At 34.7% G+C, this 20,954-nt stretch overlaps 1 protein-coding gene across 1 annotated transcript in view; it reads right to left on the bottom strand.

Moving 5' to 3' along the window:
- Positions 1–299: 299 nt before the first annotated feature.
- The window catches only part of LOC149808449 (uncharacterized), a 40,059-nt gene continuing 19,404 nt past the window's right edge, over positions 300–20,954 (bottom strand). Inside the window, exons 7-11 of the mRNA XM_089977379.1 lie at positions 16,887–17,083; positions 12,909–13,000; positions 11,846–11,900; positions 7,988–8,085; positions 300–2,248 (exon numbers count right to left, since the gene is read on the bottom strand). Coding sequence (XP_089833505.1) covers positions 2,052–2,248; positions 7,988–8,085; positions 11,846–11,900; positions 12,909–13,000; positions 16,887–17,083 — 639 coding nt within the window. The 3' untranslated portion in view covers positions 300–2,051. The remainder of the gene's footprint in view (positions 2,249–7,987; positions 8,086–11,845; positions 11,901–12,908; positions 13,001–16,886; positions 17,084–20,954) is intronic.

Here is a 20,954-nt window from a genome sequence, read left to right as displayed (position 1 = left end):
ATTTGTACAAATTACACGTCTTTTAGTGGCTTTTGAGAACAAGTCCTTTGTGGATCAAAATATTTATCATGCATCTTAAAGTCCTCATACATCTTAAAGTCCCTTATGCCAGAATGGTGTCTGACTGATTCTGTCCAGTGTTTTTTCCAAAGTTGAAAAAAGCACCTGTTGATGGATGTAAAACTCACGCATTCAGGTCACAGGACCATAGCATAAGTTAACTAACACTTATGGCCAGGTGAGCAAAAATCTAAAACCTTAGCCATTGCTTACTGAATAAGAGAATCAAATAACAAACATCAGGTATAAAGGGTTTATTACATACTGTGGATTAGAAATTATAATAATTCAAACATGTACTGTTACATGACAAATTAAAAGAGTAAACTTTCGGTTCAGTATCACTAATGCAAGTGTACCCATCTTGCATTTGACAGAACAAAAATTGACAAATGAAAATTTCAGCAGACAAAATTACATAATCCATTCTATAAATGCCAATCCCTAATCTTCAAACAATGTTCAGCAGTTATTTTGAAACAAGTCTAATACTAAGGGACACATTTGTAATCCTTCACACTTTAAAACATTCTATGGGACAAGTTTGTAATCCTTCACACTTTATAACATTCTATGGGACAAGTTTATAATCCTTCACACTTTAATTGGAATGGTCTGAATTAAATTAACATGAAACTAAAACACGTACTGTCAGAGCATTTCATTCTATGCATAATTAGTTTTGCAAATATGCAAACAAGCAATACCAACACACATAAACTAACCATTCTATGTATTATTTTTACGTTTACTGAATCTAAGCATTATGTTTAGATACAAGTTTTTTAATTTCTTACCACAGGGATTATCCATCAAGTCTACCTCATTTTAGTAAAAGGATAACATGAGATTTGACAAGAAATGGGAGGTTAATGGAGTAGAATCAATACTGGGGTAAACAACAAACATTTTAGCTACGTAGTTGTGAAAGAAACATGCAAAACTTTGCCAAACATTTGTCTTAAATGGGGACAATTTCTGACAATTTCGGCATTTAAGTTTTTATACTATATACAAATATCCAATTTCTTATGAACAAAAAAGTAGAATTCCAGCTTAGAACACCTTTTTAAAACAAGACATGTACATTTAAATCATTCTGACATCTAAGAAGAGAATCATGTTATGTGCAAACTACAAAATGCCCTGCAACTAATAGGAAATAACTAGGTATTTGCATATATATGTGAACACAATTCTACCTTGCTAGTGAAGATTTGCAAATATTGGTAAAGTGTTATCTGTGTAAACAGGAAAGAATCAGACACATTCATGTGGTCATGATCAAATGACTGTAGAGTTAATTTCTTGACTGAATGTCAAAGAACTAAAATGTGACACCAGCAAGGACTGCAATCTGAAACAGAGTTAATGTCTAAAATAATGTAACAATCATTCAGTCATTTTATGCAGCTGTCTTAAATGAAAATGCAATCAATTCTCTCAATCGTAAAAATAAAGATGTGTTATGAATATATTTTTTTTAATCAAGCATCTCATTTTATAATCATGTACGTAATGGATGTCAGTTACAGTGAGTGAGTGATGGGTGGAGATCTTTTCCTTGGAAATTTTTGATGCCTGGAGAGATAGGAATTCAATTTTGCATTGTTGACACTTCATGACTTGAGGGGTAAATCTCTTGCTAAAATTTCCCAATCAACAGCACTGAACTAGATGAGGTTTTTATTTCTTGGTCGTGTTTCCCCTTATTTATCTTTATTGATGCAACATTAAAGCATCCCAACACCTATACCTTCTTCATTACAGACTTAAAGATGTCTCAATGGACTAGATTGACACAGTGACAACAAAAAGTTATATACCTCTGCTATAGACACTATCGCAATAAAATCTTTGTTACTATCTATTTACATGTGTTGATTATCTTTGTTCAGGCAGGAAACAAAAAACCCATTACTGTATTCAACTCCAACCCTGCCAACTGGCACACAGATGTCTACAGTTGTTTGTGAACCAATGCTTGACATTCATTCTGCTCCAGCCTTGATGGGTATGTTTATACTAATGAAATCATCAAAGAAAGCACCATCGTTGTCACCACCACCAAATACCAGGACTTCATCTTCTTCTTCATTATTATGTGAATATGGCATACACAATGCAGCATGACCAGCCCTTGCTACAGGCAGTGGGTCCATCTTTATCTGGGTCCAGCTCATATCATCTGAAATATTCCAGTACATTACTTTCTTTATAGGATATACACCATGCTACAAAATCCACAAATATAAACTTAACATTGCAGAATGAAGTTTGTAAAATGTTTAAAACATTATTTACTAATGTCTTGGTCAAATTTTCATTAAGTAAATATACCCTTGTTTAATAGCTCCCATGTAGGTACTAGTAGAGCATGCTTGACTCCAGAGATTTTTGACCAACAGCAATGGCCTTTGTACAGTCCGCAATAAAACCAACTTTACAGAAACCATGTTCTGATCACTCACCATAACCTTGACTTTTGATCTCAGGATCCTCAAATTCACAAGTTTCTTTTTGTTATCAAAGTACAATGCAAGTCAAGCCATCTCAAAATCAACAGACATCTTTCTTACCCAACATACAAGTCATCTGCAAACAATGGGTAGGTAAACTAAAATTTATGTACAGAAACCCTTTACTGTTAGTCACTAACCCTGACATATGGACCCCCATATCAACAGGCTTCTTCACTACCTATGTGAGGGGGCCCCAAGAGGCCCAGTGGTCTAAAGCGCTCTCCATTACGGATCACTGCAATCTCACCTGTCTGCATGGGTTCGAGTCTCGGAATCAGCTAATGTGGATATGTGAGAAAGCTTGCCATTAGCTTCGCGTGGATTGGTGGTTTTTTCCAGGGTTTTCCCGGGTTCTTCCTCCACCAATAATACTGGCTGCCATGTATAGCCTATCGTATGCTGAAAAATGGCGTTAAACCCTACAACAACAACAACTACCTATGTGCAAGCTTTTCATGTATGGTCAAGATCTGCGATCTAGAACTAATGTTATTTTGTTTAAGTCATTTTTCTTTCACTCAGCAACCCTGATCTTTGACCTTTTGATGCCTAAAAAGATGAGCTTATTCCTCACCCAAAGTGCAAGTTATCCACAAACTTGTCCACAAAGTTTAGTCCAGGAATGTGATGTAGTCCTGAACTGATTGTGCAGAAACTACTGTTCTTCTCATGACAAGTAACTTTAACCTCTGACCTCATTAGTGACAGGCTCTTTCTTATCTCAAGTGCAATGTGTCCACAAAGTTTGACCCCCAGTCTGATATATGCCAGATAATGAGTATGTTCACCTGTTAATCTCGTTGTTTGAAAGTGATGGACAGTACATGTCAAAGGAAGATCTGTCGGCGCTTTTGCAGATACCTATCCTGTATGCTGTGCCAGGGAACAAAAGCAGGGACTGTTCTGCAAACCAGAAAAGGACAGTGAACGGACTGTCTGCTTGTTTACAACAAGTTTCAATTCAATTTGGTTTGAAATACCAATAAGTTGACAGTCTTAGGGACAATCAGTCATAAATTATAAATTGATAAATGAAATGACCAAGCTTTTTCATTTTTATATCCTGGATTTAGTTTTTAAAATTGGAAGAGGGGTACAAACATACAGGAAGGTGTGCAAATACTGGCTCATATGTTTTATTCATAATAGCTATAATATAGTTTGTATTATTATGTGCATACATGCCACTTGGTCTTACTACCTCTCCCTTCCCACATACAAACACATATGCAAACTTCAAAACCACATACCCCCCTCCATGCACATGTACTATACGGACAGCACGTTATCCAAAGTGCAGTGGATCCTCATAGTATGATGAAGGTATATTCTGTAGAACTTAAGTTATGGTGCAGAAAAGGAAATGTTAAGTTATGGTGCAGAAAAGGAAATGTTAAGGAACAGACAGGGTCACAGCATAATACAGGGTTCATACAGAACTATGAATGATAAATTCAAAGACTTTTCCAAAACTTTCAAAGACCACAAACAGAGATTTCCAAGACCTATTTTTGCTAACATTGTGTATACAGGTTATATAAGAAAACAAGGAATGCCAAATACTACAATATTGTTTACTGATTAAAGTCAAACTATAATTAATTTCCTAAAATAGCATTATAATGATCTGGAAGATAGGTTAACATTTGTTATTTTTTCAGAAATATGTAACATATGTGTCAGATTTAATACAAAATAAATTGTTCTCTTAACAGACATCAGCACTGTTTTAAATGCATTATTATATTTGCTTTTTTTTCTCTTCAATCATTTTGGAAAGAGATGCCACCACTGTCATCTTTTCCTCTGCTCTTCTCCTAAGAGCATTTGACTCTGTGACAAGCACAATGAGTCCTTTTAACTCTGCCTCTTCTGCTTTCTGTACAGAGGAAGCATGTAGGCTGGCAATGTCAGCTTCAAGACGCAGCTTTTTGGCTTTAAGTTCTTCCACTTCATCCAAGGCTAACTCCCGTTTCTTTCCTTTTTGGTTTTTCTTCTCATCCTTCTCCACTGCTTTCTTCTTATCCAGATAGGCATAATACTTATGTCTTGCAGTGGAGGCATATGTCATCATTTCATTGCTAATGACGATTTCCAAAGGTCCACCTGCTTTTCTCTTTGTGTCAATGATTAGCCTTTGAGCTCTGAGGCTTTCTCTGCTGAGGTTCTCAACAGATACCTGTTTGTTGACAGAAAATCCTCTCTCCACTGTTGCCTGCCCATGTGACAACAACAACATTTTCTGGAGAACATTCCAAAGTTCAACATATTCCTTTCTTCTAGAAAGGACAGAATAAAACACTTCATCAAGGCTGTCATCTGCTCTACTGAAGCATTTCAAGGGATGATTGTCCGATTGGATAACTTGTCCACTAATTTTCCGTACTGAGTCAATATTACATCACATCGGGACTCTACTTCTCTTCCTGTTTAATGAATCTAAATGAAAACAAACAACTTCATGATGTATGAAAGTAATTTTTAATTCGGTTTTACATACTAGTAAGAAACGCTATTTAGACACAAATTACCATTTAAAAAATGGCTTCTGAAAAAGTGAAATAAAATATAGGGGTACAAACAAACGGGGATGTATTGTCAGACTATAGATACACAAATCAATTTCGGCAATGTGATTTTTTAAAAAAAAACTGTTTATACCACTGGGGAAAAAGGTCGAGGGTCAGCAATGAGAAACGGGGACATTCCGTCAACTGGAAACACATTTTTTCATTCTTTTTTTTATTTGTTTAATAAAATGACTTGACTTCCTACAGTTAAAGCTTCACAGCACACGTTAACGCCATTTGTTTTTTGTTTTGTCTTTTTACTCGCAATTCAAGAAAAACAACTCTTGCTTAACTCTACTATAATGTACGCATGCACACTTTGAAACTGTTTGAATTGAATTGAATTTATTACAATTGATGTTTCTATATTAAACCAAGAAACATTATTATGTAGAACAAAATTTTCGAAAATGATTTTTGTCCCTCAAACGTGTTAAATAAACCGACGGTATAAGTAAATTTAAACGGGTCCTCTTTTGCCATATCTCCCAAATCATCAAACTAAACAATATCTTATTGTATACCCGAAAAGTAATGAATTACCATTATTTTGCCCAAAACTACCAATAGCTTATACTTCTGCATCTTTGTTCCACTAAATAAACAGTATGTAGTTACTAATTTGCAACTTACCTTTGGCATGACTTGTAAGGGCTCCTTTGATCGTCTTTTTACACACTGTACAAAGCGCCTTTCGTTTACATAATTTATCCTTTTGCAGCCATTCCTTGTATTTCTCTTGTTCAAGCCAGATATCGTTGAAAGAGCAAAGACCTGGCATTTTTAAACACTGAAGATGCAAATCGACTGAACAAATTTTGAATCCTCCAGCGTCATACTTTCGCGCACTTTCTACGTAGAGTGAATTAGTGTAATGAACATTTTGATTGGCCAAAGCTGATGGACTCGTCCAATCAAATTGAACGATTCGTCAAAAGAAAGAAGCCAGGAAAACCAGCTACATCCGAAGCTAACAACCTTAGGCAATTTTATTTGCGACTTCCTTTGATGAAGTGTGTAGCCGTCTTGCTTTGATGAAGAGTGCATGTGTTATTGAAGTCGCCGCCGAAGCCAACTTTGGATGGCCAAACAAAGCCTCCTTTGTTATTGCGGCGACAATGAAACTGAACGGGTCATCAAAAGAACGAAACCAGGATAACTAGATTACATCCGAATCTAACAACCTCGGATCATTTTATTTGTGATTCTGGAAAGAAATTACAATTTTTTGGGTTTATTTCAATTTTCAAAGACTTTTAAAGACCTCAGGGTAATATGCTCGATTTTCCCAAACTTTCAAGGCCTTGAAAATGCTACCTCATTTTTCCCAAACTCTCAAAGACCTTCAAAGACCGTACGAACCCTGTGATATATCCCAAAATGGCAGGTATATAAAAAGAAAACATCTTTTTGCCAATGACTACCAACTTTTTGACCTTTCTTACACAAAGTACACATCATCCACAAACCCTGGTAAAAGTAAATGGTTTAAAGGTTTGTGCAGAAGCCATTTCTTTTATTTCTAACCAATGCCTTTACCTTTTGAGGTGTCCATGTGTGTAATGTATATCTAAATGTGCCGAAACCATCTTTCTTTCAGTCACAGTGACCTTGGCCTCTTGACCCCAAAATCAATAGGTTCCTTCCTTACCCCAAATGCAAGCTATTTAGTAAGTTTGTTAAAAGATGTTGAAGAACTTGTGTTTCTGTACAAAAACAAAAGAGGGCATCCATAAGACGCTTAAACAGTGAACAGCCGCAAGCAACAACTACTTCAGCATCACTATGTCTAATATTGGTTCCAAACAAGTCAATAACTAGTAGGAGGATTAGGATTGGTGGCTTTGGCATGACAAGGTAATCACATACACCTTTTGTTTTTCCAACCCTAATACATAACATTGTAGGTAGTGGCTCCTTTTCATCAGATGTTAACATATTGGTCAACCTGAAACTAAAACAGTTGACTTAAACTGAGACCCTCTGGGTGGCCTAGTTATCTAAGATGCTTGCCTTTACAGATCACCACCATCTCACCTCTGTCTGATTGGGTTCGAGTCTTGGGTCTATGCCAACATGGGTATGTAAGAAAGTTTGCCAGTAGCTTCCAATGGGTCAGTGTTTCTTCCCAGGGTTTCCCTGGGTTCTTCCTCCACCAGATTTACTGGCCACCATGTATAGCCAATCATGTGCTGAAAAACTGTCAAATGCACAACAACAATCTGAACTGAAAGACTATTTTTTGCAAGCATTGATCTACAGTGCTATATAATTTGACCTCTAAATAGATATCCCCACCCCAACCTGACAAGTCCACATTGTTTGGGTCTCTTATGACAAATTTCAATTCAAAGCTTTGCAAGACTTCTTATTCTCAAACAGGAAACAATGTCAGGGTCCAAACTCCCTATACAGTGCCATTTGTACAGTCAATCTACCAAAATTAAGTTCGGCATGCAGGGTGCTGGGTATCAGAGTGGTCCAAAGCACTCGCCTTTTACAATCATTGCCATGTCAGCTCTAACCAAATGATTTGAGTCTTAATCTGGGTATGTGCAAAAGCTTGCCAGTAGCTTCCTGTAGGCTGGTGGTTCTTACCGGGATGTTCCCCCCCGAGTTCTTCCTCCAACAGTTATACTGACAGTGATATATAGCCTAAAAATGGCATTAAATGCACAGCAAGAACAATAACTCATCATGCAAGCAATAAAGACCAAGCAAATCCTGACAATGTGTCACATGTATTCTGGGAAAAATTATGTTAAAATCATTGGAATTTGAATTCAAGTCACATGCCAAAAGTTCAGGGCAAGTGTTCCTATATAAACTACTAACCTAGATTAAAGATGTGGGCATCATCCAATGCAAGGTTACCATCATATCCTCCATGAATCAAAATTCGGTTGCCATTGAGTGCACATGAAGCATGCCAACTGAAAAATGAGAAACAAATATATAATTTTTCAAGTCTTCTATTTTACAAATCAAATATTCTAATAAATCCATTTTATAAACTCTTTCAAGGGTTCTAACATTTGTACTTGCAAGGGATAAATACATACATGCCAATCCCAAGTACCAGCATAATTATTTCAATGGCAAAAACGTGTAACCTGAACACAAACAGTGTAATCTATATGTTACAGGCATTACATACAGTAAACTGTATGAGAAATGTACATTCAGTTTTGCTACCAACATGGATCTGCAGCTGGTTAAAGTTCTGGATAAAATCCATTTGGATTAGAATCAAAAGACATACCCAGAACAACTTGATACATTATTTAAATACAACAATCACTTTACAAGTCTGACCATTCCTGAAGTCAAGTCCTCAAATTCGGCATGAAGATGTGCTGAATCTGAATGTTCTATTACAACACTCTCATATCCTTCTTTTTTAATTTGTAAAGCACTATTGATTATATTACAACACTCTCATATCCTTTTTTAATTTGTAAAGCACTATTGATTCTATCACATCACTCTCATATCCTTCCTTTTAATTTGTAAAGTACTATTTATTCTATTACATCACTCTCATATCCTTTTTTAATTTGTAAAGCACTATTGATTCTATTACATCACTCTCATATCCTTTTTAATTTGTAAAGCACTATTAATTCTATTACATCACTCTCATATCCTTCTTTCTTAATTTGTAAAGCACTATTGATTCTATTACATCACTCTCATATCCTTCTTTTTAATTTGTAAAGCACTACTGATTCTATTACATCACTCTCATATCCTTTTCTTAATTTGTAAAGCACTATTGATTCTATTACATCACTCTCATATCCTTCTTAATTTGTAAAGCACTATTGATTCTATTACAGCACTCTCACATCCTTCTTTCTTAATTTGTAAAGCACTACTGATTCTATTACATCAATCTCATATCCTTCTTTCTTAATTTGTAAAGCACTATTGATTCTATTACAGCACTCTCAAATCCTTCTTTCTTAATTTGTAAAGCACTATTGATTCTATTACAGCACTCTCATATCCTTCTTTCTTAATTTGTAAAGCACTATTGATTCTATTGCATCACTCTCATACCCTTTTTTAATTTGTAAAGCACTATTGATTATATTAAATCACTCTATATCCTTTTTTAATTTGTAAAGCACTATTGATTATATTAAATCACTCTCATATCCTTCTTTCTTAATTTGTAAAGCACTACTGATTCTATTACAGCACTCTCATATCCTTCTTTCTTAATTTGTAAAGTACTATTGATTCTATTTCATCATTCTCATATCCTTCTTTTAATTTGTAAAGCACTATTGATTCCATTGCATCACTCTCATATCCTTCTTTTTTAATTTGTAAAGCACAATTGATTTGTCTATTTACTAATCTGACAAATTTGAAGCTTAATAATCTCCATCTCCTTTAACATTTATCAGTCAAATAAGATCAATGGAGTCACATTATCAAGTCTGCTTCACTTAACATCTGGCACCATTGTATTTAAAGCATACACTGGTTTGCTTTCTAAATATAAACATTGTTTTCTAATTATAAATGTTGCTTTCTAAAGATAATATCAAACTATAATGAATCTGTGAGACAATTTTACAAATTGAAGAAACCCATCAAATTCTTGGAAATCTGTCATATGCAGCTGCTATAAAAAGAAAATAAGGAAAGTACATGGAGGTCAATGATGGACGAATGTACTCCTACACTTCTTACGCAGTCTTCTTTTTGTGTTGGACTAAAGAGATGATAATAAAAAGGACAAATTTTATTACCCTTTTTTAATTTACTTTAATGAATCAGAAAAGTGTAATACATGTACATGTAAGCAAGACGTAACTGAAAAAAGTCAATTGATTATGTCAAAACCGTAATGGCTGGCACGCATGTAAATACCATACTTATAAGTAGAGTCAAACTGTAGACAACACAGACACTGATCTGACAATGCATAATGCAACAGCAAGTTAGGGTCTATATTGTAGTTGGAATCACAAGTATATACAGCATGTCAAATATTAAAAGAATATATATTCTTTCCAATATGGAGGTAAAATCTTTCATCAAATTAATTTACATGCAAATCATCTTGGCTATCTGGATATAAAGATTCATAGAAACAAAAATTTTAAATGTCACAAAAAAAGACGTGCAGGCAAGGCTTTGCAAAATATAACAGCAAATTCTACTTTAGAATCAAATATGCATGCTTAACAACATTCGGATCATTTTTGGAACATTGGAAGCAGGCTCATCATATTGGGGAGAGAGAAAAAATCTGAACTACTACAATGTTTTTTGCAAAACTAAAACATTAGTTTGGGGAGGGGTGAAATTTGTCATTTCATTTGTCTAAAAAAAAAAGGATGGGATTTCTGAATATAGGATGAATTTAACAAAATAACAACAGAGCTTGATAATAAAATGCACAATGTCATCAGTTATTAGTAATAAGCACATATCCTTCAATTAAATGTCTTAAAAATAAATCCTTTATTTTAAATAAAATTTGCTAGAGAAAATTGCTGCAATAAGCTGTTCAACTTGATTTAGAAATATTATGAATTTTAACTGGGGCCCCATTTACATTTGGTCCTATATTAAACAGGGCCCCATTTACATTTGGATTTGGTCCTATTTTAACCAGGGCCCCATTTACATTTGGATTTGGTCCTATTTTAACTGGGGCCCCATTTACATTTGGAGATGGTCCTATATTAAACAGGGCCCCATTTACATTTGGATTTGGTCCTATTTTAACCAGGGCCCCATTTACATTTGGATTTGGTCCTATTTTAACCGGGGCCCCATTTACATTTGGAGATGGTCCTATATTAAACAGGGCCCCTTTACATTTGGATTTGGTCCTATTTTAACTGGGGCCCCATTTACATTTGGAGATGGTCCTATATTAAACAGGGCCCCATTTACATTTGGATTTGGTCCTATTTTAACCAGGGCCCCATTTACATTTGGATTTGGTCCTATTTTAACCGGGGCCCCATTTACATTTGGAGATGGTCCTATATTAAACAGGGCCCCATTTACATTTGGATTTGGTCCTATTTTAACTGGGGCCCCATTTACATTTGGAGATGGTCCTATATTAAATGAGGCCCCATTTACATTTGGAGATGGTGCTATATTAGCCAGGGCCTCATTTACATTTGGATTTGGTCCTATTTTAACCGGGGCCCCATTTACATTTGGATTTGGTCCTATTTTAACCAGGGCCCCATTTACATTTGGATTTGGTCCTATTTTAACCGGGGCCCCATTTACATTTGGAGATGGTCCTATATTAAACAGGGCCCCATTTACATTTGGATTTGGTCCTATTTTAACCAAGGCCCCATTTACATTTGGATTTGGTCCTATTTTAACCAGGGCCCCATTTACATTTGGAGATGGTCCTATATTAAACAGGGCCCCATTTACATTTGGATTTGGTCCTATTTTAACTGGGGCCCCATTTACATTTGGAGATGGTCCTATATTAAATGAGGCCCCATTTACATTTGGAGATGGTGCTATATTAGCCAGGGCCCCATTTACATTTGGATTTGGTCCTATTTTAACCGGGGCCCCATTTACATTTGGATTTGGTCCTATTTTAACCAGGGCCCCATTTACATTTTGGAGCTGGTCCTATTTTTTGCCTGTGAGAACAACAAAAATCAAGCAAGCAATCAATCCTGTACATACCTCCTTGGTGCTGGTGGTGTTCCTTTCACATCTGGTTTTGACCATTCAACAATACCTACAAAGAGGATCAGTATAAAGAAATGAACCATGTATTGAAGGAGATTTCAATATACATTATGAAGAATCAAGACTGTTTGAATTCATTCTCACCTTTTGAGTATCAACTGTGTATAATGCATATTTCATTTACATAAAACTTCCAGGTTAAGTTTTAAAATTTAGTGTTTTTTCATGGACTAAAAGGCTGACTAACAAAGAATAAAATTTTAAATCCAAGGACCATGGAAGGAAGGGTGCTGCAATGCTACATGCAACTTTTTAGAAAAGATGAAGTTGATAACAAAGCTGTTTTTCAAATATTCAAATAGCAAGCACATTCAGTGATTTTTTTGTCCCTCTCATTCCATTCTAAGCTCACACAAGTTTACAAGATAGGAAATCTAACTATGATGCTTAAACCACAGCTATAAGATTACTGGAAAGACATGGAATGTACAAGAGTTTCATAATCCTATCCCAAAAAAGGGCATTTAAGAAAGGAAAAAAAAAAACTGAAAAATGGCAGAAGAAAAAATAAACAATGACCTTGACCTTGAAGATAAAACCTTGACTAGGGCATGAAATGCCATCAAACCAAGAAGCACAAATGTACCATGGTACATACCTGAATATTATTTTTATTTTATTAAGCAGAAACAGAATGCTTAAAATGTTGACCTAAAACCCTGACCTGAAATTTAAGGTCTCAAACACGAAATGCAACACATTTCGTAATGACAAGATATAAGTATACTAAGATTCAGCTATCATCACCGACTTGTACATAATGTTGTAATCTCTTTATTTTGTAGTGTAATACAGCTGAAATGGCATCAGTACTGTTCATTTAAAAATTGTGCCCTTAAATGTGTACTAAAAGAATTATATATCTTAGTTAAGCTGAATACAAAATTGTATGAACCAGTACACTCATCATATTGATGTCTGCTACTTGTCTGTCAATAGTGTTAGCTTGTTCATAAAACTTCAGCAAAACAAAGGTCAATAACCAAAATGTACTCACTCATGTCTAGAATGTGTACGTCATTGTAGCAGTAAGGAGCATCCCATCCTCCAAACACCACTAACTGGTCCTTGATTAGTGTTGCTGAGTGTCTGTAAGGAAGAGATTGACATGATTTATCTGTACAAACATTAAAGTTCAAACTACATTCAGACTTTCTATGCTTTGAATACAGTGGGCCCAAAACTGTACTGGAACAAGTGACGGGCAGTTTAAGTTAAGGTACAAACAGGTGAATAATGTTATGGCAATGCACCTTCCTGTTTACAAGACAGGAAATCCTTGCACACCAGGGTATAAACTTTAGGCATTGAGCAATATTATAAACAAGTTTTAAAAATGAATACACTAGCTGATTCAGAAGACAAACAACTTTCATTAACTTCAAAAAAGGACCCTAACACTGTTGATGACTACAGAAGAATAGTGAGAAAACAAAATAACAATTACAATAATGACTTTTTGATCTGGAACCAATCACATAATGTGTACCTGTGGTTAAGCTATCAGTGCAAAACATCTTGTAAGAAGGAAATAAATTATAAACTGTGCATGTTTTAGTACAATGATTCTGAAACTATTTTTTCTGCAGACCACTCAAACACTGATGAGTTTTGCAGATCACTGAATGATTCCTGAGGGTTTTGGTGGTCCATATACATATGCCATAACGCCAATTTTACCGTTAGCTAATTAATGTAAAGCACTTCAATTACATATTTAAGTAAAACTTAATAATAATTAACAATTTTTTGTTGTTCAAATAAAAGCACACAACTCCCGTTTTAATATCTGCAGTCTTTGCTTACTAATGCAATCAATGAGCCATATTTTTAAAGATCATGTTCTTAACTGTTCTGTTTGAGAACCTTTTTAAAGATGCAAATGTAGTGCAATTATATGGCTGCCTTTAATTACTGTCAAAGAATGCTGAAGTAATGATGTGTACTATGATTGCAGTAGAAGGTAATGAATGATAATCTCAACTGGTGTTTCACACTAGAAAATATTATCATGCACAGTTAAGATTGTGAAAGATAATCTCAACTGGTGTTTCACACTAGAAAACATTATCATGCACAGTTAAGACTGAAAGATAATCTCAACTGGTGTTTCACACTAGAAAACATTATCATACACAGTTAAGACTGAAAGATAATCTCAACTGGTGTTTCACACTAGAAAATAGTTAAGATTGTGAAAGATAATCTCAACTGGTGTTTCACACTAGAAAACATTATCATGCACAGTTAAGATTGTGAAAGATAATCTCAACTGGTGTTTCACACTAGAAAACATTATCATGCACAGTTAAAGATTATGAAAGATAATCTCAAATGGTGTTTCACAATAGAAAACATTATCATACACAGATAAGATTATGAAAGATAATCTCAACTGGTGTTTCACAATAGAAAACATTATCATGCACGGTTAAGATTCTGAAAGATAATCTCAACTGGTGTTTCACACTAGAAAACATTATCATGCACAGTTAAGATTGTGAAAGATAATCTCAACTGGTGTTTCACACTAGAAAACATTATCATACACAGCTAAGATTGTGAAAGATAATCTCAACTGGTATTTCACACTAGAAAACATTATCATGCACAGCTAAGATTGTGAAAGATAATCTCAACTGGTGTTTCACACTAGAAAACATTATCATGCACAGTTAAGATTATGAATGATAATCTCAACTGGTGTTTCACACTAGAAAACATTATCATGCACAGGTAAGATTATGAAAGATAATCTCAACTGGTGTTTCACACTAGAAAACATTATCATGCACAGTTAAGATTATAAAAGAAAATCAACTGGTGTTTCACACTAGAAAACATTATCATGCACAGTTAAGATTATGAAAGATAATCTCAACTGGTGTTTCACACTAGAAAACATCATGCACAGTTAAGATTATGAAAGATAATCTCAACTGGTGTTTCACACTAGAAAACATTATCATACACAGTTAAGATCGTGAAAGATAATCTCAACTGGTGTTTCACACTAGAAAACATCATACACAGCTAAGATTGTGAAAGATAATCTCAACTGGTATTTCACACTAGAAAACATTATCATGCACAGTTAAGATTGTGAAAGATAATCTCAACTGGTGTTTCACACTAGAAAACATTATCATGCACAGTTAAAGATTATGAAAGATAATCTCAAATGGTGTTTCACAATAGAAAACATTATCATACACAGATAAGATTATGAAAGATAATCTCAACTGGTGTTTCACAATAGAAAACATTATCATGCACGGTTAAGATTCTGAAAGATAATCTCAACTGGTGTTTCACACTAGAAAACATTATCATGCACAGTTAAGATTGTGAAAGATAATCTCAACTGGTGTTTCACACTAGAAAACATTATCATGCACAGGTAAGATTATGAAAGATAATCTCAACTGGTGTTACACACTAGAAAACATTATCATACACAGTTAAGATTGTGAAAGATAATCTCAACTGGTGTTTTACACAAAGAAAACAGTATCATACACAGCTAAGATTGTGAAAGATAATCTCAACTGGTATTTCACACTAGAAAACATTATCATGCACAGTTAAGATTGTGAAAGATAATCTCAACTGGTGTTTCACACTAGAAAACATTATCATACACAGCTAAGACTGAAAGATAATCTTAGCTGGTGTTTCACACTAGAAAATAGTTAAGATTGTGAAAGATAATCTCAACTGGTGTTTCACAATAGAAAACATTATCATGCACAGTTAAAGATTACGAAAGATAATCTCAACTGGTGTTTCACAATAGAAAACATTATCATACACAGTTAAGATTATGAAAGAAAATCTCAACTGGTGTTTCACACTAGAAAACGTTATCATGCACAGCTAAGATTGTGAAAGATAATCTCAACTGGTATTTCACACTAGAAAACGTTATCATGCACAATTAAGATTGTGAAAGATAATCTCAACTGGTGTTTCACACTAGAAAACATTATCATACACAGCTAAGACTGTGAAACATAATCTCAACTGGTGTTTCACACTAGAAAACATTATCATACACAGTTAAGACAGTGAACGATAATCTCAACTGGTGTTTCACACTAGAAAATAGTTAAGATTGTGAAAGATAATCTCAAATGGTGTTTCACACTAGAAAACATTATCATACACAGTTAAGATTGTGAAAGATAATCTCAACTGGTGTTTCACACTAGAAAACATTATCATGCACAGTTAAGATCATGAAAGAAAATCAACTGGTGTTTCACACTAGAAAACATTATCATGCACAGTTAAGATTATGAATGATAATCTCAACTGGTGTTTCACACTAGAAAACATTATCATACACAGTTAAGATTATGAAAGATAATCTCAACTGGTGTTTCACACTAGAAAACATTATCATACACAGCTAAGATTATGAGAAATTGCTATTCACTGTCAAGTTTACTGCTGTAAGCATCATGTTCTGAATAATATTTATAATATTTTATTAATTTCTTTTCTTTATGTCATAGAATATATTAACATCTGAACATTATCTGAGTAATTATTGATTTCCTTTTAAAGAAGATTTTCACCTATTGCTTCAAGTATTCACCAGAACAATATCTTAGAAATGTAACAACCATCATGTATAATCATCTATTCAAATCCAAGACACACAAATTGTATGTAAAAGGTCAGTAGATATTCAAAATTTGTTACTACTATTAGTAATACAAACTATGTCTGGTTATAGGGAATGGTCACTAGGCCATAAGCATTGAAGGACCATCCACTTTTTCTGCAGAACACTGTTGATCCTGCAAACCAAGCTATGAAATATGTGTACAACATAAAATGAATTCCAATTTTTAAAAAAATCTTAAAGTTACTGATGATGATAATGATATCAGAGTGATGCCAGTGTCTCACTGTCCACTAATGCTGACACGAGAATATAATCAGATGCAAATAATGAGCGATGCATTACCCTGATCTAGGGGTCGGCTTCTCTCCTTTAATGATTGGATCATACCAGCTCTCCATCACTGGACTGAAAATGTGGATTTCATTACTACATCCATCGGGCTGTGGATCTGGACGTGGATACACTCCACCAAATATCCACAATTCATGGCGGTACAAGGTGGCAGTGTGGTAGGCTCGAGTTGGGGCCTTCCCTGATACCTGGTGTGTTAAAACTAATAATTTTAGATTTCATGCAATTAAAAATATTAAATGACACAGGAGCAATGATAATCATATTTCATTCTTCCACCAAACTATTCGATCTGACAATTTTACTTTTAAACATTTAAACAACTGACAGACATTCTTGTTGCAAATAATGTTAACTTCACTTTCTACTATCCATACATACAAAAGCATCACTCTAAGTAACATCTGTGTGTAGTACCAACCATTATAATACTGTTTACGGGACCCATTAATGTGACTCTGTTACAAGTGGTCATCATTTATAATGTTCAAAATTGGTTGTCATGAAAGCTTTTTTTATTTAAAAAGATACAAAATTACTGGGTAGACATGACAAGTAAACCAAGGTTCAATGCCCTCTCTCAAAGAGAATTTTTAAACAGTGCATAAAAGAGGTTACAAAAATATATGTGACCCTGCCGTTGAAAACAAAGAATGTTATACATAAAATGCCACCAAAATGAGAATACTTAACCATACCATGATTCATCCCTTTACCAAATACAACTGTCCTTATTAAAAAATACACAGAAACAAGAGAAACCTTGAAATAACTGACCTGTAATCTTGAATGACCCCAAACATGCAATGATAAACATATAGTGACAACAGACAAGTGTGCCAAGCTTCATCAATTGACACTACAGTTAGACAGCATGACCAACTGAACATTTAAAGAACTGACTTGTGACCTTGAGTGTAGGACTCCCGATGTGGTATGCGACACCATCTTGTAATGATTTTAAATTATCCAAAGGCTCATCCCTTGAACTCAGTTGACTCTACAGTTGTTTAGTGGAATGGAAAAACGCAATATATAACACTGATATTGATGTCTAAGACCCGCATGAGGTAAACCACACACCTGTTCTTGATGGAAACCATGCTGCATGAAGTTAATCTGACTCTAAAAAAAAAAAACCCAAGTGAACACAAAAATCTGAAAGAAAATTAAATATCAAGTCAGAGCCTTGACCCCCAAAGATAGCACTGCCTAGGTGCTTCACAACACACATGTACACAAAGTTTCATCAATCAATCTCAAAAGGCTTTAAACCTATAGAGTGAAAAGGAAAGATAGAAAGGCTCTAAACCAATAGAGTGAAAAGGAAAGATAGAAAGGCTCTAAACCAATAGAGTGAAAAGGAAAGATAGAAAGGCTCTAAACCAATAGAGTGAAAAGGAAAGATAGAAAGGCTCTAAACCAATAGAGTGAAAAGGAAAGATAGAAAGGCTCTAAACCAATAGAGTGAAAAGGAAAGATAGAAAAGCTTTAAACCAATAAAGAGGAAAGGAAAGATAGAAAGGCTCTAAACCTATAGAGTGGAAAGGAAAGATAGAAAACTTGCAATGTTGAGCAGAAGCCATAACTATGGTTGTGAACTCTAAAATGCTGACTTTATAGAGCTGATTTTAATGCATGTCATCAAAGTGACTAGGTGATAATCTGTAATGACATCATGTGATATGTTGCATGTCATCAAAGTGACTAGGTGATAATTTGTAATGACATCATGTGATGTTACATGTCATCAGTGACTAGGTGATAATTTGTAATGACATCATGTGATGTTACATGTCAACAAAGTGACTAGGTGATAATTTGTAATGACATCATGTGATATGTTGCATGTCATCAAAGTGACTAGGTGATAATTTGTAATGACATCATGTGATGTTACATGTCATCAAAGTGACTAGGTGATAATTTGTAATGACATCATGTGATATGTTGCATGTCAAAGTAACTAGGTGATAATTTGTAATGACATCATGTGATGTTACATGTCATCAAAGTGACTATGTGATAATTTGTAATGACATCATGTGATGTTGCATGTCATCAAAGTGACTAGGTGATAATTTGTAATGACATCATGTGATATGTTGCATGTCATCAAAGTGACTAGGTGATAATCTGTAATGACATCATGTGATATGCTGCATGTCTGAAAATAAGGTACGCATCTCTAATGATTAAGTAGATTTCTCTAACAGTGTGAATGATGTAATGAAACATCAATTCAAGAGTTATTTATCCTGTATTGTTTACTTATTAGTAATTATGAGAGATTATAGATGGTTATTCTCAGGAAAATAATTAAATGGATAACTTTAATTATAGCTAAGTATTTAATATGCAAAAAAAGATTTAAAAAATACAATAAGTGGTTTATGTGTAGAATAAATATAAAACACAAAAACAACTGCTTTTAAGTGAATTTTCCAACTTCTGTTCTGATATTATTTTGTCATACTTTTGGACAATCTTAAATCTCCCAAAGACATGTTCAATTTTCAAATTGGCAAGTCCTGGGGCTAACCAACATTTATAAAATTTGTCCAGCCATGGGAAATCCAACTCCTTCAAGGTCTCGTCAATATCAAACTGCATTTCAAATCTAAAGATAAGTCAGTAAGCCAGTCTATCAAAGCATATCACTTCTCAATAATAACGCTGATGCTGGAAAAAATTAATTCAGCTTCTCGTAATATATATATATATAAATGCAGTCCAAATTGGGTAAAAGAATGCTGTTGTTGTTGTTGTAGGGCTTAATGCCATTTTTCAGCACACGATAGGCTATGCATGGCGGCCAGTATTAATGGTGGAGGAAGAACCCAGAAAGAACCACTGACCCACGAGAAGCTACTGGTGAGCTTTCTCACGTACCCACATTAGCCAAATCCTCGACTCGAACCCACGCAGACAGAGGTGAGATGGCAGTGATCCGTAATGGATAGCGTTTTAGACCACTTGACCACTTGGAGCCCCAGTAAAAGAATGCTGTGGAAAACAAAATCAAGAGACAATGGGAGAAAGGGGCCTATAACTCTTATGCATGTTGTGGAACAAACATGCATGGTTTGAGGATGGGGGTCTATTGTATCCACTTTGAGGGTGCTGTTTATTATATCTTTACAATCATGGTTCTATTATATCCACATTAGAGTGCTGTTCATTTGATCTTTACATTCGTGTTTTGAGGAACCTCTTTTATTGTTTTCACATCTGGAGCACTGTTTATGGTTAAGAGGAAGGGGGTTCTACTGTATACACGTAAGGAGAGCTATTTATTTGGTCTTTACATTCGTGGTTAGAGGAAGGGGTTCTACTGTATACACATAAGGATAGCTATTCATTTGGTCTTCACATTCATGGTTAGAGGAAGGGGTTCTACTGTATACACACAAGAAGAGCTATTCATTTGGTCTTCACATTCATGGTTAGAGGAAGGGGTTCTACTGTATACACATTAGGAGAGTTATTCATTTGGTCTTTACATTCATGGTTAGAGGAAGGGGTTCTACTCTATACACATAAGGAGAGCTATTCATTTGGTCTTTACATTCATGGTTAGAGGAAGGGGTTCTACTTTATACACATAAGGAGAGCTATTCATTTGGTCTTTACATTCATGGTTAGGGGAAGGGGTTCTACTGTATACACATAAGAAGAGCTATTCATTTGGTCTTTACTTTCATGGTTAGGGGAAGGGGTTCTACTGTATACACATTAGGAGAGTTATTCATTTGGTCTTTACATTCATGGTTAGGGGAAGGGGTTCTATTTTATCGATATTAGGAGCATGGTTTAATGGATTGTTGAGATCATCATTCACAACAGCCATAAACTCTATAAAAATTGGTAACCAACATAAAAATGGGGACTGGCAGTAACTTCACACTATATGTACAAGTCAGTCAAATACTGTAAGCATTACATGCACAAGTCAGTCATGTATTATAGTCTTGCAGAGAGAAAGAATAACCAATTTAGAAAATATAAAGTTACCCTTACTGGAAAGTTTCATGTATTGTAGTCTTGTAGAGAGAAAGT

The sequence above is a fragment of the Sinohyriopsis cumingii genome, chromosome 1, assembly GCF_028554795.1.
Source record: "Sinohyriopsis cumingii isolate HCF-2022 chromosome 1, ASM2855479v2, whole genome shotgun sequence".
In the NCBI taxonomy this organism is placed as follows: domain Eukaryota; kingdom Metazoa; phylum Mollusca; class Bivalvia; order Unionida; family Unionidae; genus Sinohyriopsis; species Sinohyriopsis cumingii.
This window is presented reverse-complemented; position numbering and strand designations above follow the sequence as displayed.